The following is a 25,137-nucleotide window of genomic DNA, read 5'->3' on the forward strand; positions in this document are numbered from 1 at the left end:
CCACTCGGATGATCTCTATCGTGGCCTTCTCTGTGAGCTCTGTTCCTATCAACCAGCCTTGAACGAGGATAGACCTTGCATCAAAACCTGGCTCTCTGGGGTCGACCGGAATTCTTCGTTCGCCGTTGCGGGGGTGCCTGTCGTCTTACCGCCGAGGCACATATGACCCACTCCTCGGAGGAGGTGTGGGTACTCGACGACGGTCGTCGTGGTCGAGTCGATGATCATACTTCTCCCGGTACCTGTACTGATCTTGCTGGTACCCACGTCCCTCACGTTGCGGAGGCGATCTCGGGCTGTGGGCAAATTGGACAGTATCCGCCACCACAGACCTGCTGTGAATCCTATTCCGCGACTGAGATACTGCTGTATTCTGCTCCACCGCTGCCCGGAGTAAAGCCCGGATCTACATCAAACCTCGGCCAGCTTGTGACTGGGAAGGTTGAATTGACTCTGCTATTCTAGCTGCAGCTGTGAGATTCTGGATCGAAGTTCGATATACCTGAGTCGGAGGCGGAAAAAGTTGTTGTCGACTGGACTCGGGGATCCGCTGCTAAGCACACTCGTCGAGTGCGCGCTGGAGGTTCTCCAGTCGAGTGCGCTCAGCCAAGTTGGCCAGGCGCGCCTCCTCCAAGGCCTGGACCTCGGAGGTTTCTCCAACGATAGGAGTGTGAAGTGCATCCATATTGCGGCGATGAAGATCTTCCCTCCGCTGCGAAGGGAGGGGTTCGGGGCGGTACTCCTCGTGAGCACGCGACGGATCGCCACCGCCATCGTCATTGCTTTCACGGGTGAAGCCAGGAGGACTGCGTGGTCCATTGACCATCAAGACTTCCGCCGCGGGGTCGCTGCTGTCGCATTCGGACGCAGTCTCGACGGAGCCAGTCGACAGATCCAACAGGCCATAGAGAGTTTCATCAGGCTCGATTGCCGCGATTTGTGGGGTAGCCGATTGGCGGACCACCGCGTGCCTCACCCACCGCTGAAGCCGCGACCAACCGGATCGCTGGTGCCGGTGAACAACGGAGGGAGGTTGCCACAGGAGCCGACTGATACGGAGTCGGTGGTTGCCGAAGAAGGACACCGCGAACGCACGCACGGAAGTGCGTCGCTCCGCAGACGGGGAGCGCCTCGACGTCGAGTGGAGCCTCATGGAGCCAAGCGGAGTCGTCGGCGATGAAGACGAGCGCGCCGAGATGGATCTCGCGGCCTTCAGCCAATCGTCCGCCGGAAACCATGATGATGGGAATCGGAGGAATCGCAACTTCTCCAATAAACTGCTAAGACACCTGCCCCACGGTGGGCGCCAACTGTCGTGGATCTAAGACTGACAGTAGAATGGGGGTAGGTATGAGGAGGCAAGATCCTAGCTATGGAGTAGTTGTACACACGAGTTTTACGAGTTCAGGCCCTTCTCGGAAGAAGTAACATCCCTACGTCTCGGTGCCCTGAGGCGGTCGACTGGATTATGTGTGTGTGTGTGTGTGTGTGTTTACAAAAGATGCGAACCCTTGTCCCAGAGGAGGGGGGTGGCTTATATAGAGTGCGTCAAGACCCTTGCTCCCATCCGTTACACAAGGTTCAATGTACATTAAGAGAGGATCGTTACTGGTAACGCTAGCCATTAAGTGCTATAAATGACAATTAAGCCTATAAGTAAATGCTCGACCGTTGTTGGTGCAGAGTGGCTTTAGATCTTCTGCTCGTCGAGTGGCTTCTACGACGGTCGAGTGACATTGATTCTTCCAAGTGGAACGTCTCTGGTCGAGTGGATGATGGTACCCTTTGAATGATTCTGGCTTTAGGGTGATGCCCTAGGGGAAGGTGTCTAGGTCAGGCCTATGACCCTACCCTAGGTACATAGCCTCATCAACGGGAGCTCCGCTCCCCCTTCCCATTTATAGCCAAGAGGAGGCCAACCGCCGGCCTCCACGATCTAAGGTAATGATGACCTTTTTTCTGCATGCAGCAAGGACTTGTCAAGTCGGGCGGTTGCCGAGGCAGCGCCGGGAAGCAGGGACGCCCACGTCCAATCAACCGCCACGCATCAATCGAGGCCGCAGGCTGTTATGGCCCGCGACGCCCCTCACTTGCCCCTTGGCATCGCCTCAAAGCCAAGTCTGAGCACGCCTTGGGCCCGGGGCTACTGTCGGTGTTCTGGGAATGGGGGTCCCCAGACTTGCCTGCCTGCGGCCCACGGCGTGGCTCCACCAGCGGCCCTATGCGGCCCATCTTCACCAGCAAGCACTCAAGACCCTCGCGAGGCAGACGACACAAGACCTCCTCGGGGGCAGCCTCACCAGGCTGGTTCGTGAGGGGCGGAGAGATCAAGGCAAGGGAGACCTCGCGAGGTCCCCGTGACGTAAGCCATGACGACCAAGGCCAGGCGGGCACCAGGCGGGCGCCAGCGCGTGCAGTGTCCTCGATTCCTCTTTGGTGCTAAAGAGGCAAGCTCATGCGCGGAGTCCCGAGGCATCAAGCAAAGGTTTCCATATCGGTGCAACAAGACCAAGACCAGCAGGACGGCAGGACGGAGGTCACCGTAGAGCCCAAGGTGGTGTCACCACCAGAGCCTTTGGCAGGCGAAGACTACTTTTGTCAGGATAACTTGTACTAGCTGTCCCCCTTCAAACTTGGCCGTTGTGGGATCTCTTCCCGCTCAATATTTGGGAAGAGGACCAGGGCCTCTATAAATAGGACTAGACACCACCTTAGCAAGGGGGAGGATCATTCAGACCACCAGACACCACACAAGCTCGCCAAGCACAAGAACACCTCTTCTCAGGAGGCTGTTCTTCCCCTTGTAACTCTTCATCCTCAGCCCACAAGGCAATCCACCACACCACACTGGAGTAGGGTATTACACCGCAATGGTGGCCTCGAACCAGTATAAATCTTGTGTCCCTTTGTTCTGCGAGTTCGACGCGCTAAGACTTAAGATTGTGGTGAGGGCGAGAGCTAGAGGGGGAGAGATCTTTGTGCACACCCCAGTGTTCGAACCTCAAGGGTTTTGCCGGAACCTGAAATCCGATAGTTCTTATTGCATTACTCCATTTCTCCATGAACTTAATACACTAGATGCATGCTGGATAGCGTTCGATGTGTGTAGTAATAGTAGTAGATGCATGCAGGAGTTGGTCTACTAATCTTAGACGTGATGCCTATATACATGATCATTGCCTTGGATATCGTCATAATTATTTGCTCTTCTGTCAATTGCCCAACATTAATTTTGTTTACCCACTGTGTGCTATTTTCTCGAGAGAAGCCTCTAGTGAAATCTACGGCTCCGGGTCTATTTTCTATCATATTATTTTCATATCTATTTATCTAAAAATCTAAAAATACCTTGCTGCACTTTTTCTTTCTTTATTTTATTTTGTGTTTTTAATAGATCTATTTATCAAATCTAATACAATTTAATTTATCTCAATACCGAGGAGGGATTGACACCCCTCTTACGCGTTGGGTTGCAAATTTTTGTTATTTGTGTGTAGGTGCTATTTACATAGTATTGCTTGGTTCTCCTACTGGATTGATAACCTTGGTTTTATAACCAAGGAAAATACTTACCTTTGTTGTAATGCATCATCCTCTCCTCTTTAGGTAATTACCAACGCAGATACAAGCAATCAACGTCACCGAGTCGTATGTTTGCACATCCCAGAGGTGCCGCTCGTGTGGTGCTTGGATCAGATTGAATCGCGAGGGAGTACAACACTACGCCAATCACGATCTCTAGATCGTTAACGCTTTTGATCTACAATGGTATGTAGACACCTCTCCCTCTCGTTGTTAGCATCTCCATAGAATAGATCTTGGGTGTTTCATAGGAATTCTTTTTGTTTTCCATGCAACGTTCCCTGTCAAGTCCGTCCATCGTCATTCGTCCAATAGCTCCCCTCCGCCGATGACCTCGATCATCAGCGGTGAGAGGGGTCGCCGGATCCAGGTGTGTGGGTCAATTTTTGGCCCTCCTCGTCTAGTTTTTTAAGTTGTTCATCGTCTTGCCTTCGGCGGCGACGATGGCGACGCTAAATAAAGATTCCTAAGATCCTTCCCCGATGAGGAGATCAATCCTATGGTTAAGGATGGATTTGGAAACCAGTTTGTTCAAGTAAGGATGGCATGGCGATGACGACAACCTCATGGTGGATCTATGTCCTCAGGCTCCGCCATTGCGACGATGTTTGCTCCAGCACCGACGCGGTGCATGGGGGTAGTACGGGAGCGGATGCATATTGTAGTCTGAATCAACGACATAAAGAAATGGTGGATTGTGTGCTGGGTTCGTGGTTCATGCATGAAAGATATGGTTTCCTCCTTCGAGGTCTTATTCATGCGGGACTGCCAGATCTGGAGTTCAGTGGCGTGCCCGAGGTGTTGCCCCGGTGTGATTCATTCAACGGTAATGGTTTCACCATTGGTGAGCCACCTTGGAGGTCCGCAAAGCTACATATCACTGACGGAGCCGCATAGAGCTCGGGTGAGGAGCTGATCCGTCATGTTTTTTCTTTGGTGGCTGCTGTGGTGGTGCCAGTGGCGGGTAGGGTGATGGGTGTTGATGTCAAGTTCAGAGGATTCTTAGGTCTTAATTGTATTTTTCTTTCTTGGGCAATGTTCCTTTGTGCAAAAGATATCGTTCTGCTATCTTTTTCAATTTTGTCAGGTCGATGTGTATATGACTTGTACTATTATTCTAATGATATAAATAAAACACGTATTACCATAAAAAACACATTCTACGTGAGATTGTCCACCTTTTGCACATGAAGTTTACGAGCAAGCGACACACACACCACGGGCCAACCCACCTCAAGTGCGAGTTAGCCGGTTTCGGAAACCTTCTTAAAGGTTCCCTGTATTGGGTTTTATGTTTTTTTATTTTGTTTGTTTTCTTTTCAGGTTTTTTTGTTTTTTCTGATTTTTTAATTTTATGCTTCTTTTTCTACATTTTCCTTTTCCTTTTGTATTTTCCTTTTTGTTTCCTTTCCTTTTTCTCATAAGTTCATAATTTTCAGTGAGGACTAGCTCCTATGGAAGTGGGGCATGTCTATATCTCTCTGTTAGCATGAGCGCTATGTCTGGCATTAAGCTAGACAGTAGCCAGCTTTGGCTGAAAGTTTCTCCTACTCCCTCCTTCCATCTATATAGGGCCTAATGTGTTTTTCGAGGCTAACTTTGACCAAATATTAAAGCAATAATATATGACATGCAACTTACACAAAGCACACCGTTGAATTCGTGTGTGAAAGGAGCTTTCAATGATATAATTTTCACATTATGTATGTCATGTACTATTAATCTTGTCAATAGTCAAAAGCAGTCTTAAAAACGCATTAGGCCCTATATAGATGAAAGGAGGGAGTAACACACGTTGTATTGGGCCGGCCCATTCGCGCGCGGAACAAAATAAAAAGCAGATGAAATGGGAGTCGATCTCTGGTCTACGAGGAGAAACCAGGCACTGGTAGGGTGATGGGTGTTGATGTCAAGTTCAGAGGATTCTTAGGTCTTAATTGTATTTTTCTTTCTTGGGCAATGTTCCTTTGTGCAAAAGATATCGTTCTGCTATCTTTTTCAATTTTGTCAGGTCGATGTGTATATGACTTGTACTATGATTCTAATGATATAAATAAAACACGTATTACCATAAAAAACACATTCTACGTGAGATTGTCCACCTTTTGCACATGAAGTTTACGAGCAAGCGACACACACACCACGGGCCAACCCACCTCAAGTGCGAGTTAGCCGGTTTCGGAAACCTTCTTAAAGGTTCCCTGTATCGGGTTTTATGTTTTTTTATTTTGTTTGTTTTCTTTTCAGGTTTTTTTGTTTTTTCTGATTTTTTAATTTTATGATTCTTTTTATACATTTTCCTTTTCCTTTTGTATTTTCCTTTTTGTTTCCTTTCCTTTTTCTCATAAGTTCATAATTTTCAGTGAGGACTAGCTCCTATGGAAGTGGGGCATGTCTATATCTCTCTGTTAGCATGAGCGCTATGTCTGGCATTAAGCTAGACAGTAGCCAGCTTTGGCTGAAAGTTTCTCCTACTCCCTCCTTCCATCTATATAGGGCCTAATGCGTTTTTCGAGGCTAACTTTGACCAAATATTAAAGCAATAATATATGACATGCAACTTACACAAAGCACATCGTTAAATTCATGTGTGAAAGGAGCTTTCAATGATATAATTTTCACATTATGTATGTCATGTAATATTAATCTTGTCAATAGTCAAAAGCGGTCTTAAAAACGCATTAGGCCCTATATAGATGAAAGGAGGGAGTAACTCACGTTGTATTGGGCCGGCCATTCGCGCGCGGAACAAAATAAAAAGCAGATGAAATGGGAGTCGATCTCTGGTCTGCGAGGAGAAACCAGGCGCTGGTAGGGTGATGGGTGTTGATGTCAAGTTCAGTGGATTCTTAGGTCTTAATTGTATTTTTCTTTCTTGGACAATGTTCCTTTGTGCAAAAGATATCATTCTGCTATCTTTTTCAATTTTGTCAGGTCGATGTGTATATGACTTGTACTATGATTCTAATGATATAAATAAAACACGTATTACCATAAAAAACACATTCTACGTGAGATTGTCCACCTTTTGCACATGAAGTTTACGAGCAAGCGACACACACACCACGGGCCAACCCACCTCAAGTGCGAGTTAGCCGGTTTCGGAAACCTTCTTAAAGGTTCCCTGTATCGGGTTTTATGTTTTTTTATTTTGTTTGTTTTCTTTTCAGGTTTTTTTGTTTTTTCTGATTTTTTAATTTTATGATTCTTTTTATACATTTTCCTTTTCCTTTTGTATTTTCCTTTTTGTTTCCTTTCCTTTTTCTCATAAGTTCATAATTTTCAGTGAGGACTAGCTCCTATGGAAGTGGGGCATGTCTATATCTCTCTGTTAGCATGAGCGCTATGTCTGGCATTAAGCTAGACAGTAGCCAGCTTTGGCTGAAAGTTTCTCCTACTCCCTCCTTCCATCTATATAGGGCCTAATGCGTTTTTCGAGGCTAACTTTGACCAAATATTAAAGCAATAATATATGACATGCAACTTACACAAAGCACATCGTTAAATTCATGTGTGAAAGGAGCTTTCAATGATATAATTTTCACATTATGTATGTCATGTAATATTAATCTTGTCAATAGTCAAAAGCGGTCTTAAAAACGCATTAGGCCCTATATAGATGAAAGGAGGGAGTAACTCACGTTGTATTGGGCCGGCCATTCGCGCGCGGAACAAAATAAAAAGCAGATGAAATGGGAGTCGATCTCTGGTCTGCGAGGAGAAACCAGGCGCTGGTAGGGTGATGGGTGTTGATGTCAAGTTCAGTGGATTCTTAGGTCTTAATTGTATTTTTCTTTCTTGGACAATGTTCCTTTGTGCAAAAGATATCATTCTGCTATCTTTTTCAATTTTGTCAGGTCGATGTGTATATGACTTGTACTATGATTCTAATGATATAAATAAAACACGTATTACCATAAAAAACACATTCTACGTGACATTGTCCACCTTTTGCACATGAAGTTTACGAGCAAGCGACACACACACCACGGGCCAACCCACCTCAAGTGCGAGTTAGCCGGTTTCGGAAACCTTCTTAAAGGTTCCCTGTATCGGGTTTTATGTTTTTTTATTTTGTTTGTTTTCTTTTCAGGTTTTTTTGTTTTTTCTGATTTTTTAATTTTATGATTCTTTTTATACATTTTCCTTTTCCTTTTGTATTTTCCTTTTTGTTTCCTTTCCTTTTTCTCATAAGTTCATAATTTTCAGTGAGGACTAGCTCCTATGGAAGTGGGGCATGTCTATATCTCTCTGTTAGCATGAGCGCTATGTCTGGCATTAAGCTAGACAGTAGCCAGCTTTGGCTGAAAGTTTCTCCTACTCCCTCCTTCCATCTATATAGGGCCTAATGCGTTTTTCGAGGCTAACTTTGACCAAATATTAAAGCAATAATATATGACATGCAACTTACACAAAGCACATCGTTAAATTCATGTGTGAAAGGAGCTTTCAATGATATAATTTTCACATTATGTATGTCATGTACTATTAATCTTGTCAATAGTCAAAAGCGGTCTTAAAAACGCATTAGGCCCTATATAGATGAAAGGAGGGAGTAACTCACGTTGTATTGGATCGGCCATTCGCGCGCGGAACAAAATAAAAAGCAGATGAAATGGGAGTCGATCTCTGGTCTGCGAGGAGAAACCAGGCGCTGGTAGGGTGATGGGTGTTGATGTCAAGTTCAGAGGATTCTTAGATCTTAATTGTATTTTTCTTTCTTCGGCAATGTTCCTTTGTGCAAAAGATATCATTCTGCTATCTTTTTCAATTTTGTCAGGTCGATGTGTATATGACTTGTACTATGATTCTAATGATATAAATAAAACACGTATTACCATAAAAAACACATTCTACGTGAGATTGTCCACCTTTTGCACATGAAGTTTACGAGCAAGCGACACACACACCACGGGCCAACCCACCTCAAGTGCGAGTTAGCCGGTTTCGGAAACCTTCTTAAAGGTTCCCTGTATCGGGTTTTATGTTTTTTTATTTTGTTTGTTTTCTTTTCAGGTTTTTTTGTTTTTTCTGATTTTTTAATTTTATGCTTCTTTTTCTACATTTTCCTTTTCCTTTTGTATTTTCCTTTTTGTTTCCTTTCCTTTTTCTCATAAGTTCATAATTTTCAGTGAGGACTAGCTCCTATGGAAGTGGGGCATGTCTATATCTCTCTGTTAGCATGAGCGCTATGTCTGGCATTAAGCTAGACAGTAGCCAGCTTTGGCTGAAAGTTTCTCCTACTCCCTCCTTTCATCTATATAGGGCCTAATGCGTTTTTCGAGGCTAACTTTGACCAAATATTAAAGCAATAATATATGACATGCAACTTACACAAAGCACACCGTTAAATTCGTGTGTGAAAGGAGCTTTCAATGATATAATTTTCACACTATGTATGTCATGTACTATTAATCTTGTCAATAGTCAAAAGCGGTCTTAAAAACGCATTAGGCCCTATATAGATGAAAGGAGGGAGTAACTCACGTTGTATTGGGCCGGCCCATTCGCGCGCGGAACAAAATAAAAAGCAGATGAAATGGGAGTCGATCTCTGGTCTACGAGGAGAAACCAGGCACTGGTAGGGTGATGGGTGTTGATGTCAAGTTCAGAGGATTCTTAGGTCTTAATTGTATTTTTCTTTCTTGGGCAATGTTCCTTTGTGCAAAAGATATCGTTCTGCTATCTTTTTCAATTTTGTCAGGTCGATGTGTATATGACTTGTACTATGATTCTAATGATATAAATAAAACACGTATTACCATAAAAAACACATTCTACGTGAGATTGTCCACCTTTTGCACATGAAGTTTACGAGCAAGCGACACACACACCACGGGCCAACCCACCTCAAGTGCGAGTTAGCCGGTTTCGGAAACCTTCTTAAAGGTTCCCTGTATCGGGTTTTATGTTTTTTTATTTTGTTTGTTTTCTTTTCAGGTTTTTTTGTTTTTTCTGATTTTTTAATTTTATGATTCTTTTTCTACATTTTCCTTTTCCTTTTGTATTTTCCTTTTTGTTTCCTTTCCTTTTTCTCATAAGTTCATGATTTTCAGTGAGCACTAGCTCCTATGGAAGTGGGGCATGTCTATATCTCTCTGTTAGCATGAGCGCTATGTCTGGCATTAAGCTAGACAGTAGCCAGCTTTGGCTGAAAGTTTCTCCTACTCCCTCCTTCCATATATATAGGGCCTAATGCGTTTTTCGAGGCTAACTTTGACCAAATATTAAAACAATAATATATGACATGCAACTTACACAAAGCACATTGTTAAATTCATGTATGAAAGGAGCTTTCAATGATATAATTTTCACATTATGTATGTCATGTAATATTAATCTTGTCAATAGTCAAAAGCGGTCTTAAAAACGCATTAGGCCCTATATAGATGAAAGGAGGGAGTAACTCATGTTGTATTGGATCGGCCATTCGCGCGCGGAACAAAATAAAAAGCAGATGAAATGGGAGTCGATCTCTGGTCTGCGAGGAGAAACCAGGCGCTGGTAGGGTGATGGGTGTTGATGTCAAGTTCAGAGGATTCTTAGGTCTTAATTGTATTTTTCTTTCTTGGGCAATGTTCCTTTGTGCAAAAGATATCATTCTGCTATCTTTTTCAATTTTGTCAGGTCGATGTGTATATGACTTGTACTATGATTCTAATGATATAAATAAAACACGTATTACCATAAAAAACACATTCTACGTGAGATTGTCCACCTTTTGCACATGAAGTTTACGAGCAAGCGACACACACACCACGGGCCAACCCACCTCAAGTGCGAGTTAGCCGGTTTCGGAAACCTTCTTAAAGGTTCCCTGTATCGGGTTTTATGTTTTTTTATTTTGTTTGTTTTCTTTTCAGGTTTTTTTGTTTTTTCTGATTTTTTAATTTTATGCTTCTTTTTCTACATTTTCCTTTTCCTTTTGTATTTTCCTTTTTGTTTCCTTTCCTTTTTCTCATAAGTTCATAATTTTCAGTGAGGACTAGCTCCTATGGAAGTGGGGCATGTCTATATCTCTCTGTTAGCATGAGCGCTATGTCTGGCATTAAGCTAGACAGTAGCCAGCTTTGGCTGAAAGTTTCTCCTACTCCCTCCTTTCATCTATATAGGGCCTAATGCGTTTTTCGAGGCTAACTTTGACCAAATATTAAAGCAATAATATATGACATGCAACTTACACAAAGCACACCGTTAAATTCGTGTGTGAAAGGAGCTTTCAATGATATAATTTTCACACTATGTATGTCATGTACTATTAATCTTGTCAATAGTCAAAAGCGGTCTTAAAAACGCATTAGGCCCTATATAGATGAAAGGAGGGAGTAACTCACGTTGTATTGGGCCGGCCCATTCGCGCGCGGAACAAAATAAAAAGCAGATGAAATGGGAGTCGATCTCTGGTCTACGAGGAGAAACCAGGCACTGGTAGGGTGATGGGTGTTGATGTCAAGTTCAGAGGATTCTTAGGTCTTAATTGTATTTTTCTTTCTTGGGCAATGTTCCTTTGTGCAAAAGATATCGTTCTGCTATCTTTTTCAATTTTGTCAGGTCGATGTGTATATGACTTGTACTATGATTCTAATGATATAAATAAAACACGTATTACCATAAAAAACACATTCTACGTGAGATTGTCCACCTTTTGCACATGAAGTTTACGAGCAAGCGACACACACACCACGGGCCAACCCACCTCAAGTGCGAGTTAGCCGGTTTCGGAAACCTTCTTAAAGGTTCCCTGTATAGGGTTTTATGTTTTTTTATTTTGTTTGTTTTCTTTTCAGGTTTTTTTGTTTTTTCTGATTTTTTAATTTTATGATTCTTTTTCTACATTTTCCTTTTCCTTTTGTATTTTCCTTTTTGTTTCCTTTCCTTTTTCTCATAAGTTCATGATTTTCAGTGAGCACTAGCTCCTATGGAAGTGGGGCATGTCTATATCTCTCTGTTAGCATGAGCGCTATGTCTGGCATTAAGCTAGACAGTAGCCAGCTTTGGCTGAAAGTTTCTCCTACTCCCTCCTTCCATATATATAGGGCCTAATGCGTTTTTCGAGGCTAACTTTGACCAAATATTAAAGCAATAATATATGACATGCAACTTACACAAAGCACATTGTTAAATTCATGTGTGAAAGGAGCTTTCAATGATATAATTTTCACATTATGTATGTCATGTAATATTAATCTTGTCAATAGTCAAAAGCGGTCTTAAAAACGCATTAGGCCCTATATAGATGAAAGGAGGGAGTAACTCATGTTGTATTGGATCGGCCATTCGCGCGCGGAACAAAATAAAAAGCAGATGAAATGGGAGTCGATCTCTGGTCTGCGAGGAGAAACCAGGCACTGGTAGGTGATGGGTGTTGATGTCAAGTTCAGAGGATTCTTAGGTCTTAATTGTATTTTTCTTTCTTGGGCAATGTTCCTTTGTGCAAAAGATATCGTTCTGCTATCTTTTTCAATTTTGTCAGGTCGATGTGTATATGACTTGTACTATGATTCTAATGATATAAATAAAACACGTATTACCATAAAAAACACATTCTACGTGAGATTGTCCACCTTTTGCACATGAAGTTTACGAGCAAGCGACACACACACCACGGGCCAACCCACCTCAAGTGCGAGTTAGCCGGTTTCGGAAACCTTCTTAAAGGTTCCCTGTATCGGGTTTTATGTTTTTTTATTTTGTTTGTTTTCTTTTCAGGTTTTTTTGTTTTTTCTGATTTTTTAATTTTATGCTTCTTTTTCTACATTTTCCTTTTCCTTTTGTATTTTCCTTTTTGTTTCCTTTCCTTTTTCTCATAAGTTCATAATTTTCAGTGAGGACTAACTCCTATGGAAGTGGGGCATGTCTATATCTCTCTGTTAGCATGAGCGCTATGTCTGGCATTAAGCTAGACAGTAGCCAGCTTTGGCTGAAAGTTTCTCCTACTCCCTCCTTCCATCTATATAGGGCCTAATGCGTTTTTCGAGGCTAACTTTGACCAAATATTAAAACAATAATATATGACATGCAACTTACACAAAGCACACCGTTAAATTCGTGTGTGAAAGGAGCTTTCAATGATATAATTTTCACATTATGTATGTCATGTACTATTAATCTTGTCAATAGTCAAAAGCGGTCTTAAAAACGCATTAGGCCCTATATAGATGAAAGGAGGGAGTAACTCACGTTGTATTGGGCCGGCCCATTCGCGCGCGGAACAAAATAAAAAGCAGATGAAATGGGAGTCGATCTCTGGTCTACGAGGAGAAACCAGGCACTGGTAGGGTGATGGGTGTTGATGTCAAGTTCAGAGGATTCTTAGGTCTTAATTGTATTTTTCTTTATTGGGCAATGTTCCTTTGTGCAAAAGATATCGTTCTGCTATCTTTTTCAATTTTGTCAGGTCGATGTGTATATGACTTGTACTATGATTCTAATGATATAAATAAAACACGTATTACCATAAAAAACACATTCTACGTGAGATTGTCCACCTTTTGCACATGAAGTTTACGAGCAAGCGACACACACACCACAGGCCAACCCACCTCAACTGCGAGTTAGCCGGTTTCGGAAACCTTCTTAAAGGTTCCATGTATCGGGTTTTATGTTTTTTTATTTTGTTTGTTTTCTTTTCAGGTTTTTATGTTTTTTCTGATTTTTTAATTTTATGCTTCTTTTTCTACATTTTCCTTTTCCTTTTGTATTTTCCTTTTTGTTTCCTTTCCTTTTTCTCATAAGTTCATAATTTTCAGTGAGGACTAGCTCCTATGAAAGTGGGGCATGTCTATATCTCTCTGTTAGCATGAGCGCTATGTCTGGCATTAAGCTAGACAGTAGCCAGCTTTGGCTGAAAGTTTCTCCTACTCCCTCCTTCCATCTATATAGGGCCTAATGCGTTTTTCGAGGCTAACTTTGACCAAATATTAAAGCAATAATATATGACATGCAACTTACACAAAGCACATCGTTAAATTCATGTGTGAAAGGAGCTTTCAATGATATAATTTTCACATTATGTATGTCATGTAATATTAATCTTGTCAATAGTCAAAAGCGGTCTTAAAAACGCATTAGGCCCTATATAGATGAAAGGAGGGAGTAACTCACGTTGTATTGGATCGGCCATTCGCGCGCGGAACAAAATAAAAAGCAGATGAAATGGGAGTCGATCTCTGGTCTGCGAGGAGAAACCAGGCGCTGGTAGGGTGATGGGTGTTGATGTCAAGTTCAGAGGATTCTTAGGTCTTAATTGTATTTTTCTTTCTTGGGCAATGTTCCTTTGTGCAAAAGATATCATTCTGCTATCTTTTTCAATTTTGTCAGGTCGATGTGTATATGACTTGTACTATGATTCTAATGATATAAATAAAACACGTATTACCATAAAAAACACATTCTACGTGAGATTGTCCACCTTTTGCACATGAAGTTTACGAGCAAGCGACACACACACCACGGGCCAACCCACCTCAAGTGCGAGTTAGCCGGTTTCGGAAACCTTCTTAAAGGTTCCCTGTATCGGGTTTTATGTTTTTTTATTTTGTTTGTTTTCTTTTCAGGTTTTTTTGTTTTTTCTGATTTTTTAATTTTATGCTTCTTTTCTACATTTTCCTTTTCCTTTTGTATTTTCCTTTTTGTTTCCTTTCCTTTTTCTCATAAGTTCATAATTTTCAGTGAGGACTAGCTCCTATGGAAGTGGGGCATGTCTATATCTCTCTGTTAGCATGAGCGCTATGTCTGGCATTAAGCTAGACAGTAGCCAGCTTTGGCTGAAAGTTTCTCCTACTCCCTCCTTCCATCTATATAGGGCCTAATGCGTTTTTCGAGGCTAACTTTGACCAAATATTAAAGCAATAATATATGACATGCAACTTACACAAAGCACACCGTTAAATTCGTGTGTGAAAGGAGCTTTCAATGATATAATTTTCACATTATGTATGTCATGTACTATTGATCTTGTCAATAGTCAAAAGCGGTCTTAAAAACGCATTAGGCCCTATATAGATGAAAGGAGGGAGTAACTCATGTTGTATTGGATCGGCCATTCGCGCGCGGAACAAAATAAAAAGCAGATGAAATGGGAGTCGATCTCTGGTCTGCGAGGAGAAACCAGGCACTGGTAGGGTGATGGGTGTTGATGTCAAGTTCAGAGGATTCTTAGGTCTTAATTGTATTTTTCTTTCTTGGGCAATGTTCCTTTGTGCAAAAGATATCGTTCTGCTATCTTTTTCAATTTTGTCAGGTCGATGTGTATATGACTTGTACTATGATTCTAATGATATAAATAAAACACGTATTACCATAAAAAACACATTCTACGTGAGATTGTCCACCTTTTGCACATGAAGTTTACGAGCAAGCGACACACACACCACGGGCCAACCCACCTCAAGTGCGAGTTAGCCGGTTTCGGAAACCTTCTTAAAGGTTCCCTGTATCGGGTTTTATGTTTTTTTATTTTGTTTGTTTTCTTTTCAGGTTTTTTTGTTTTTTCTGATTTTTTAATTTTATGCTTCTTTTTCTACATTTTCCTTTTCCTTTTGTATTTTCCTTTTTGTTTCCTTTCCTTTTTCTCATAAGTTCATAATTTTCAGTGAGGACTAACTCCTATGGAAGTGGGGCATGTCTATATCTCTCTGTTAGCATGAGCGCTATGTCTGGCATTAAGCTAGACAGTAGCCAGCTTTGGCTGAAAGTTTCTCCTACTCCCTCCTTCCATCTATATAGGGCCTAATGCGTTTTTCGAGGCTAACTTTGACCAAATATTAAAGCAATAATATATGACATGCAACTTACACAAAGCACACCGTTAAATTCGTGTGTGAAAGGAGCTTTCAATGATATAATTTTCACATTATGTATGTCATGTACTATTAATCTTGTCAATAGTCAAAAGCGGTCTTAAAAACGCATTAGGCCCTATATAGATGAAAGGAGGGAGTAACTCACGTTGTATTGGGCCGGCCCATTCGCGCGCGGAACAAAATAAAAAGCAGATGAAATGGGAGTCGATCTCTGGTCTACGAGGAGAAACCAGGCACTGGTAGGGTGATGGGTGTTGATGTCAAGTTCAGAGGATTCTTAGGTCTTAATTGTATTTTTCTTTATTGGGCAATGTTCCTTTGTGCAAAAGATATCGTTCTGCTATCTTTTTCAATTTTGTCAGGTCGATGTGTATATGACTTGTACTATGATTCTAATGATATAAATAAAACACGTATTACCATAAAAAACACATTCTATGTGAGATTGTCCACCTTTTGCACATGAAGTTTACGAGCAAGCGACACACACACCACAGGCCAACCCACCTCAACTGCGAGTTAGCCGGTTTCGGAAACCTTCTTAAAGGTTCCCTGTATCGGGTTTTATGTTTTTCTATTTTGTTTGTTTTCTTTTCAGGTTTTTATGTTTTTTCTGATTTTTTAATTTTATGCTTCTTTTTCTACATTTTCCTTTTCCTTTTGTATTTTCCTTTTTGTTTCCTTTCCTTTTTCTCATAAGTTCATAATTTTCAGTGAGGACTAGCTCCTATGAAAGTGGGGCATGTCTATATCTCTCTGTTAGCATGAGCGTTATGTCTGGCATTAAGCTAGACAGTAGCCAGCTTTGGCTGAAAGTTTCTCCTACTCCCTCCTTCCATCTATATAGGGCCTAATGCGTTTTTCGAGGCTAACTTTGACCAAATATTAAAGCAATAATATATGACATGCAACTTACACAAAGCACATCGTTAAATTCATGTGTGAAAGGAGCTTTCAATGATATAATTTTCACATTATGTATGTCATGTAATATTAATCTTGTCAATAGTCAAAAGCGGTCTTAAAAACGCATTAGGCCCTATATAGATGAAAGGAGGGAGTAACTCACGTTGTATTGGATCGGCCATTCGCGCGCGGAACAAAATAAAAAGCAGATGAAATGGGAGTCGATCTCTGGTCTGCGAGGAGAAACCAGGCGCTGGTAGGGTGATGGGTGTTGATGTCAAGTTCAGAGGATTCTTAGGTCTTAATTGTATTTTTCTTTCTTGGGCAATGTTCCTTTGTGCAAAAGATATCATTCTGCTATCTTTTTCAATTTTGTCAGGTCGATGTGTATATGACTTGTACTATGATTCTAATGATATAAATAAAACACGTATTACCATAAAAAACACATTCTACGTGAGATTGTCCACCTTTTGCACATGAAGTTTACGAGCAAGCGACACACACACCACGGGCCAACCCACCTCAAGTGCGAGTTAGCCGGTTTCGGAAACCTTCTTAAAGGTTCCCTGTATCGGGTTTTATGTTTTTTTATTTTGTTTGTTTTCTTTTCAGGTTTTTTTGTTTTTTCTGATTTTTTAATTTTATGCTTCTTTTCTACATTTTCCTTTTCCTTTTGTATTTTCCTTTTTGTTTCCTTTCCTTTTTCTCATAAGTTCATAATTTTCAGTGAGGACTAGCTCCTATGGAAGTGGGGCATGTCTATATCTCTCTGTTAGCATGAGCGCTATGTCTGGCATTAAGCTAGACAGTAGCCAGCTTTGGCTGAAAGTTTCTCCTACTCCCTCCTTCCATCTATATAGGGCCTAATGCGTTTTTCGAGGCTAACTTTGACCAAATATTAAAGCAATAATATATGACATGCAACTTACACAAAGCACACCGTTAAATTCGTGTGTGAAAGGAGCTTTCAATGATATAATTTTCACATTATGTATGTCATGTACTATTAATCTTGTCAATAGTCAAAAGCGGTCTTAAAAACGCATTAGGCCCTATATAGATGAAAGGAGGGAGTAACTCATGTTGTATTGGATCGGCCATTCGCGCGCGGAACAAAATAAAAAGCAGATGAAATGGGAGTCGATCTCTGGTCTGCGAGGAGAAACCAGGCACTGGTAGGGTGATGGGTGTTGATGTCAAGTTCAGAGGATTCTTAGGTCTTAATTGTATTTTTCTTTCTTGGGCAATGTTCCTTTGTGCAAAAGATATCGTTCTGCTATCTTTTTCAATTTTGTCAGGTCGATGTGTATATGACTTGTACTATGATTCTAATGATATAAATAAAACACGTATTACCATAAAAAACACATTCTACGTGAGATTGTCCACCTTTTGCACATGAAGTTTACGAGCAAGCGACACACACACCACGGGCCAACCCACCTCAAGTGCGAGTTAGCCGGTTTCGGAAACCTTCTTAAAGGTTCCCTGTATCGGGTTTTATGTTTTTTTATTTTGTTTGTTTTCTTTTCAGGTTTTTTTGTTTTTTCTGATTTTTTAATTTTATGCTTCTTTTTCTACATTTTCCTTTTCCTTTTGTATTTTCCTTTTTGTTTCCTTTCCTTTTTCTCATAAGTTCATAATTTTCAGTGAGGACTAGCTCCTATGGAAGTGGGGCATGTCTATATCTCTCTGTTAGCATGAGCGCTATGTCTGGCATTAAGCTAGACAGTAGCCAGCTTTGGCTGAAAGTTTCTCCTACTCCCTCCTTCCATCTATATAGGGCCTAATGCGTTTTTCGAGGCTAACTTTGACCAAATATTAAAGCAATAATATATGACATGCAACTTACACAAAGCACATCGTTAAATTCACGTGTGAAAGGAGCTTTCAATGATATAATTTTCACATTATGTATGTCATGTAATATTAATCTTGTCAATAGTCAAAAGCGGTCTTAAAAACGCATTAGGCCCTATATAGATGAAAGGAGGGAGTAACTCACGTTGTATTGGATCGGCCATTCGCGCGCGGAACAAAATAAAAAGCAGATGAAATGGGAGTCGATCTCTGGTCTGCGAGGAGAAACCAGGCGCTGGTAGGGTGATGGGTGTTGATGTCAAGTTCAGAGGATTCTTAGGTCTTAATTGTATTTTTCTTTCTTGGGCAATGTTCCTTTGTGCAAAAGATATCATTCTGCTATCTTTTTCAATTTTGTCAGGTCGATGTGTATATGACTTGTACTATGATTCTAATGATATAAATAAAACACGTATTACCATAAAAAAACACATTCTACGTGAGATTGTCCACCTTTTGCACATGAAGTTTACGAGCAAGCGACACACACACCACGGGCCAACCCACCTCAAGTGCGAGTTAGCCGGTTTCGGAAACCTTCTTAAAGGTTCCCTGTATCGGGTTTTATGTTTTTTTATTTTGTTTGTTTTCTTTTTCAGGTTTTTTTGTTTTTTCTGATTTTTTAATTTTATGCTTCTTTTTCTACATTTTCCTTTTCCTTTTGTATTTTCCTTTTTGTTTCCTTTCCTTTTTCTCATAAGTTCATAATTTTCAGTGAGGACTAGCTCCTATGGAAGTGGGGCATGTCTATATCTCTCTGTTAGCATGAGCGCTATGTCTGGCATTAAGCTAGATAGTAGCTAGCTTTGGCTGAAAGTTTCTCCTACTCCCTCCTTCCATCTATATAGGGTCTAATGCGTTTTTCGAGGCTAACTTTGATTAAATATTAAAGCAATAATATATGACATGCAACTTACACAAAGCACACCGTTAAATTCGTGTGTGAAAGGAGCTTTCAATGATATAATTTTCACATTATGTATGTCATGTACTATTAATCTTGTCAATAGTTAAAAGTGGTCTTAAAACGCATTAGGCCCTATATAGATGAAAGGAGGGAGTAACTCACGTTGTATTGGGCCGGCCCATTCGTGCGCGGAACAAATTAAAAAGCAGATGAAATGGGAGTCGATCTCTAGTCTGCGAGGAGAAACCAGGCGCTGCTAGCCACTCCGTTAGATCCCATCCGCCATAAGTAACAGCGGTGCACCCTTCTTGAGGATTCAAGCTGGTTTCTTTGTTTCTTTTTGTTTTTTCGTTTCTTCTCTGTTTCTTTTCTTCATATTTTTGGCATTTTTCTTAATTTTTTATTTTTTTTTATTTTTCTTTATGTTGTTTATTTTTTCAGTTTTGTTTGTTCTTTTGGTTATTATTCTACATTTCTGTATATGTCAAAACATTTTTCTAATACACATCTAACATTTTTTTTCAATACAAATTAAACATTTTTGTAACACATGATCAACATTTTTTCTATACATGTTTTAACATTCTCAAACTTTTGACTAACATTTTTTTCAAATACAACATTAACAGTTTTGGAATACATTTTAAACATTTTTTTATATACATTTTAAACATTTTTTAAACTACTTGATTAACAGTTTGCAAATAAAAAGATTAAAATTTGTTGAATACATGGTCAAAAAAATTCTATACACATTTAACATTTTCCAAACGATTGATGTACATTTTTAAAACACTCGTTCAACATTTTTTAAATGCTTGATTAACATTTTTATATACATGATCAAAAAATGTCATCATTTTTTTAATACATGGTCCACTTTTTTCTATACACATTTAACATTTCTAAGTGCTTTATTAACATTTTGGAAATACTTGTTCAACATTTATTTTGAATTGCTTGATTAACATTTTTATATACATGACCTGAAAAATTCATCATTTTTTATAAGTGATGATTTTTTTATATACACGTTCAACACTGTCCGAACGCTTGTTCAACATTTTTTCAAATATTCATTCAACATTTTTAATACTTATTCAACATTTTGAAATATAATTGTTCAACATTTTTCAAATACTCATTCAACATATTTTAAGACTTATTCAATATTTTCAAGTACTTCTTCAACAACGTATACATGGTCAACATTTTTCCCTACAGATTTAACATTTTCAAATGCATGATTAACATTTCCCCAAACATTAAGTAAAGTATTTTTATGTTTTAATATATATGGTTGTAATTTTTGGAAATGTAAACAAAATAAAAAAGTAAATATATAAACGAAACAACAAACTTGATATAAAAACAGAAAAAAAGAGGATGTGCCCTCCAGCGTACCTGGGCCGGCCCATCCGGAGATGCCCTGATGCGATGGTTTCCCTAGGTCTCGCTTAAAGCGAGACATTGCGGAGCCCCTCATTTTGTTTTTTGAGATAACGGAGCCCCTCAATTAGCGACGCTGACGGAGCGCTCGCCTGGAGTGGGTCGGGCCCAACATTGCGGCTGCTCACATGTGTTTAAAGAAATATTCATGTACTTTTTTGGAAAAAGTTTCACATATTTTGAAAATATTCATGTATTTCTTAAAACTTCTCATGTATGCTTAAAAATGGCGAGGTAATTTTAAAAATTATTCACACATATTTTATAAAATATCCATTTGTTTACATAGGTGTTCGTATATATTAAAATGTCAATGTATTTTTTAAAAGTGTTCGAATAAGTTTTGTATTGTTGACGCACGTTTTTGAAAATATTCATATACCTAAGAATATTCATGTGATTAAAAACATTTAAAGCTATAAAAGAAGTTTGCGTCATTTTTAAAATTTTATGAGCATTTTAGAACAAATTCATCCAGTTAAAAAATATTATATTTAAAAAAAATATGAATAGGAAAAACTACAAAAACAAAACTTGAAAAAGGAAAACACAGGGAAATGGAAAATAGAAAATGTAAAAATAGAAATATGAATAATAAAAATAAGAATGTGAAAATAATTTAAACTAAATATTCTTATAGTTCTAGTAGTGTTCGCATATTTATTTTAAGGAAACATGAAAATGAGAAGAAAAAAAGATGAAAAAGAAAGAAGAAACAGATAAAATAAAATTGGAAAAGAGAAGGACATGGGAAAAAAGATTCAAAGAACATTATGAACCAAATAAATCGTACTCCTAGAACAATTCATAGGAATATCTACCAAATACTGGTGCTAAAAATACACGGGAACATAGACGTTTAAAGGTCTCCTGCTATTTGGCAAGCCCACGCCCATCGCCATGTAGGCGACGATTCGCCTGTGGCGTTCGATACATGTGATATATAGCTTTTCCAGACCAGCTGCAAATAAGGTGTTCAGTTCCAAAAGGTATGCTTATCGTCTAAAGTGTTATTCTGCTTCTGAGCTCAAATGTACCCACCATGAACAATAAAATAAAAAAATTGGCAAAAACCAGGAGATTCTGAATTTTTTTAACACATTGTTAAATGTTCTAAGTACCTGCAAATTTTAATGAAGAAAAACATTCTGATTGCTTTTGGGAAAAAACATTGCTCCAAAATACTTTCAGAAATAGTATTCTGTTGTTTATTTATCCTAGAGCATTAGGAATGTTTTTCTTCACCGAATTTTACACATGACGTACGTAGAACATTCAACAGTGTTTTTTCTTCTGAGCCAATTTGTGTAGATTAGAAGGAATTATGTGAGGGGGGTTAAGAATGTGAGTAGAACATAAATATGTGCAAACCTACATACCAGACGCACTGTTAGAGGCATCACGTGCACTCGGTGGAGCCTTTTTGCACCCGCTCAGGCTTGACTCGCTGAAAACGGCTAATTTAAGCATTTTTCTATAGCCATGCTAAGGGGTGCTCCAAAAAGTGTGCTATACAAACGGGAACGATTTGTGTAGAATCTGAGCTTGTAGTGAAAAAATAGAAAAAACGATGTTGGGCCATTGGATGAGAGATCAATGGCACGGGTCTGGATGGAGGGATCTTCGCACAAAATTTGCAAAGAGGTCCAACATACAAGCAAATTTGCACTCGGTGCCCTCCCTAGTCTGTACCAAATCCTTACACACCGACGACACAGGATCGAAAATTTCTCGGCGGCGGCGGCGACGGCGACGACCAAGATCCTGAGACAAGCTGGGCGGGCTCGCGCAGCAAAGATGCTGATCCATCTCCTCTCCGATGGCTTCTAGGTTCTAGCCGTTTCGTCGCAGGTGGCGCAGTTTGAGGTAGATTAGATCGGATTCCTCACCTCCTCCCCACTCTCAGGCTCCCAGATCAGCTCGCGGCCGTCCTCCTCCACCCCCACCCCCTCTCGCGATTCAGCACTAGCTCAACGCTCGTGGATCCTCGCCTCCTTCCCAGCCGGCCGCTCTCTGGTTCTGCGAACAGGCCGCCACGGTTCTTCGTTCTGCAGGTAAATATAAATGTTAATTTTTTATTAGCTAGTAGATTGGTACTACATCTCCATAGCTTTATATTCTTTCTACTTGTTAATGTCAAATCCTTTTCATTTCAGTTGCTGGAGTAGTAACAGCAGAAGAATGAACAACAGCTTGAGTAGAATAGAAGCAGATCCGTTCTGGTGATGCTTATGTTGGTTGGATTCTTATTTTATCCAGAAGCAGCATGTTGATTAGTGCTATGACTTAGTTATGGTATTGTGTATTGCTACCAGAAGCAGCACGTGTACCGACTGTACATAAACGCTAACCGATTTCTAGCATGAAGCAATACACTAGCAAATCTAGCTATTCCGGCGAGATGCACTAGTATAGGAAGTAGGCTGCTCTGGCTTCGTCGATTCTTCAGCGGCAAGCCGACACGCACACACGTGAGACACAATGGCTATTTTTTTCTCTCCATGCAAAGATACATATTCAGATGCATATATACAGTTGATGTTTTTCTTCTTTGATCTGTTCCTTATTTCGACAGTGGCACAAGGCATCACTATGTCCAATCACTCACACTTGTGACAGTTATTGTTCCCACTACAGAGCTAATTATTGTTGTTTTTCTTTTGTCAATTGCATGCAATCCTTTTTCCTCCTATTGCGATGAATAGACACAAATATGCCATTGCATGTTCTGCTAGGGGATTCCTTGGGTTGGCAATTCCTTTTTAATGCTTACTGCTGATCTTTCATCCCCAAAATTCTGACATTTGTTATTGGCTGGGTGCTCACTCCAGTATTTCTATGCACATGAATATTTTCTTGTCCTTCTGTTTAGTTTTTTGTACCAAAGTAATTAATTACATTTCCCTATAATAGAATGCTTCCCATAAGCCATGCCTTTGATATGGCCCATGTGGCAGAAGTTTGACATGGAAAAGATGATCCCCAGTCTAAATTTGCAATTCTCATCTCAGGATCCAGTAATGGAGGGTAGCAGTGCGATGTCTCCGCTAGGAGAGCCCTCAATTCCAATGATCGCAGCATGTGCACCAGCACTATCATGTGTGAGAATAGCGGTACGAGGAAGTCAAGATATCCTGATGTATCTAAATTATGTTAATCCCTTGTGTGATGTTGGTTGATAAAGAAATTGTTTGCAGCCATGGAATCGGTCAACAGTGTTCAAAATCAAGGATGTGTGTATGTGATTTAGTACTAATCCTTCATCCATGGCATGAGCCTATCTGGCATCTTGTTCATTTATATTTTCCCGTGCTGCTGTGGTTTTCTTATTATTACAAGGTATAATATAATGCATGCCATCAAGTTTTGTTTATAGCTATCAAATTTGAATAATAATTTGCATCTGCAGGGCATTCATAAAACTCCCTTTAAATTGTTCAATGCCACTTATTTGTCGTTCTCATTTGTGCTTTTAACTAATCTTGGAATTATAATCCATTTATTGTAGGTCTATAATGAAATAATGAACTATGCTGCAACAAAAAATTTGTACTCTCTCTGTTAGACATATCCAACTATCACATGCCATTTTATTTTATTTGGAAAATCCCCTGTAGAAGCTGGAAAGCCAGCTTGACCTACAAAGTTATCCTGATTGGTTACATATGTTTGAGGTTCAACCTAAGTTTTGACATAGTATAAGTTATGTTTCCTAGGTTGGAGTGCTGAAAGAAGCTGGACATATATAATGATTATTTCTCTTCTCAAGATATGCTATTTGGTATATGTTTTTGACTGACCCCTATTTACTTGGTATATGTTTCTGACTGACCCCTATTTACTTGGTGTGTTTACCTAGGTAGATCGAACTGATCAAGTGTCCATGGAGGTTGTCATCTCTCTCCCAGCAGGAGGCTCCATTGCCAGGAAGCACTAACACGAGGCAAAATGATAGATATTTTCGTTCTTGTACCAGCAAGATGCTTGTTGGGCGATGATAATTTCAGTCTTTACCACTTGGTCTTGCCGGCCATATACTAAAAATGATCTGTATGCCACATGTACTCAAGTACTCAAATGCTTGCTAAGCACTGATAATTCCAGTCCTTAATTTGCTCTACTTCCAGTTCTACTAGCCTTTTGTGATGTGTTCTCATGTACTCGAGTACTGAAATGCTTGCCGAGCAGCTATCAATCCTTAAATTGCTATATTTCCAGTTTGACATGTACGTGTGGTTCTACTTGACCCGGGATCACTTATTATCTCATGTGCTAAAATATTTGTGATATATATTGTCGTTTCTCAGTGACCAAGATGTTCAACTCTCTTGAAAAATTAGTGGTGTCTGTGTCTGGATTCCACGCAGTAAATATTTGCTCAGATTTTATATGAGACCGGTTGTTTCAGACTAAGACGATATGGGCATTAGCACATTTCATATCTGAAAATAGTTGTATTTCACAAAGACTTGAGGTGCATAATGCAAATGTCCTATGTCATGTCTAACTGCCAGTAGGGGGTTTTCTGCAAAACCTACAGTAAGTGGGCTGAGATCCCTCCACCTAAATCTGCACCATTGATCTCCAATCTAGTGGTCCAGGATGTCTTTTTCTATTTTTGTACAG

General features: G+C 40.0%; 1 protein-coding gene across 11 annotated transcripts; it reads left to right on the forward strand.

The window, feature by feature from the left end:
- Nucleotides 1-22,155: 22,155 nt before the first annotated feature.
- On the forward strand, nt 22,156-24,734 carry LOC125513876 (uncharacterized). 11 transcript variants are annotated; one of them, XR_015608376.1, is made up of 5 exons: nt 22,157-22,565; nt 22,668-22,982; nt 23,523-23,850; nt 24,228-24,292; nt 24,371-24,514. XR_015608376.1 is itself a non-coding variant. In XM_048679086.2 (4 exons), exons 1-4 carry the CDS (start codon nt 22,331-22,333, stop codon nt 24,507-24,509), a joined length of 396 nt encoding a protein of 131 aa, XP_048535043.1. In that variant the 5' UTR covers nt 22,159-22,330; the 3' UTR covers nt 24,510-24,734. The 11 variants fall into 11 exon arrangements, 2 of the variants coding, with proteins under 2 accessions (XP_048535043.1, XP_048535044.1); XR_015608374.1 differs by having other exon boundaries at nt 23,523-24,292; XR_015608375.1 differs by lacking the exon at nt 24,228-24,292 and having other exon boundaries at nt 22,158-22,565; nt 24,371-24,734.
- The last annotated feature ends 403 nt before the right edge of the window (nt 24,735-25,137 follow it).

The sequence above is a fragment of the Triticum urartu genome, chromosome 6A, assembly GCF_056163025.1.
Source record: "Triticum urartu cultivar PI428250 chromosome 6A, HENAU_Tu73, whole genome shotgun sequence".
In the NCBI taxonomy this organism is placed as follows: Eukaryota; Viridiplantae; Streptophyta; class Magnoliopsida; order Poales; family Poaceae; genus Triticum; species Triticum urartu.

Bases quoted from the DNA above. Each gene is read 5' to 3' on its own strand.
- LOC125513876 (XM_048679086.2), top strand. The intron at 22,566-23,522 runs GTAAATATAAAT...TTCTCATCTCAG, and splicing joins CACGGTTCTTCGTTCTGCAG to GATCCAGTAATGGAGGGTAG. The intron at 23,625-24,374 runs GTACGAGGAAGT...TTACCTAGGTAG, and splicing joins TATCATGTGTGAGAATAGCG to ATCGAACTGATCAAGTGTCC.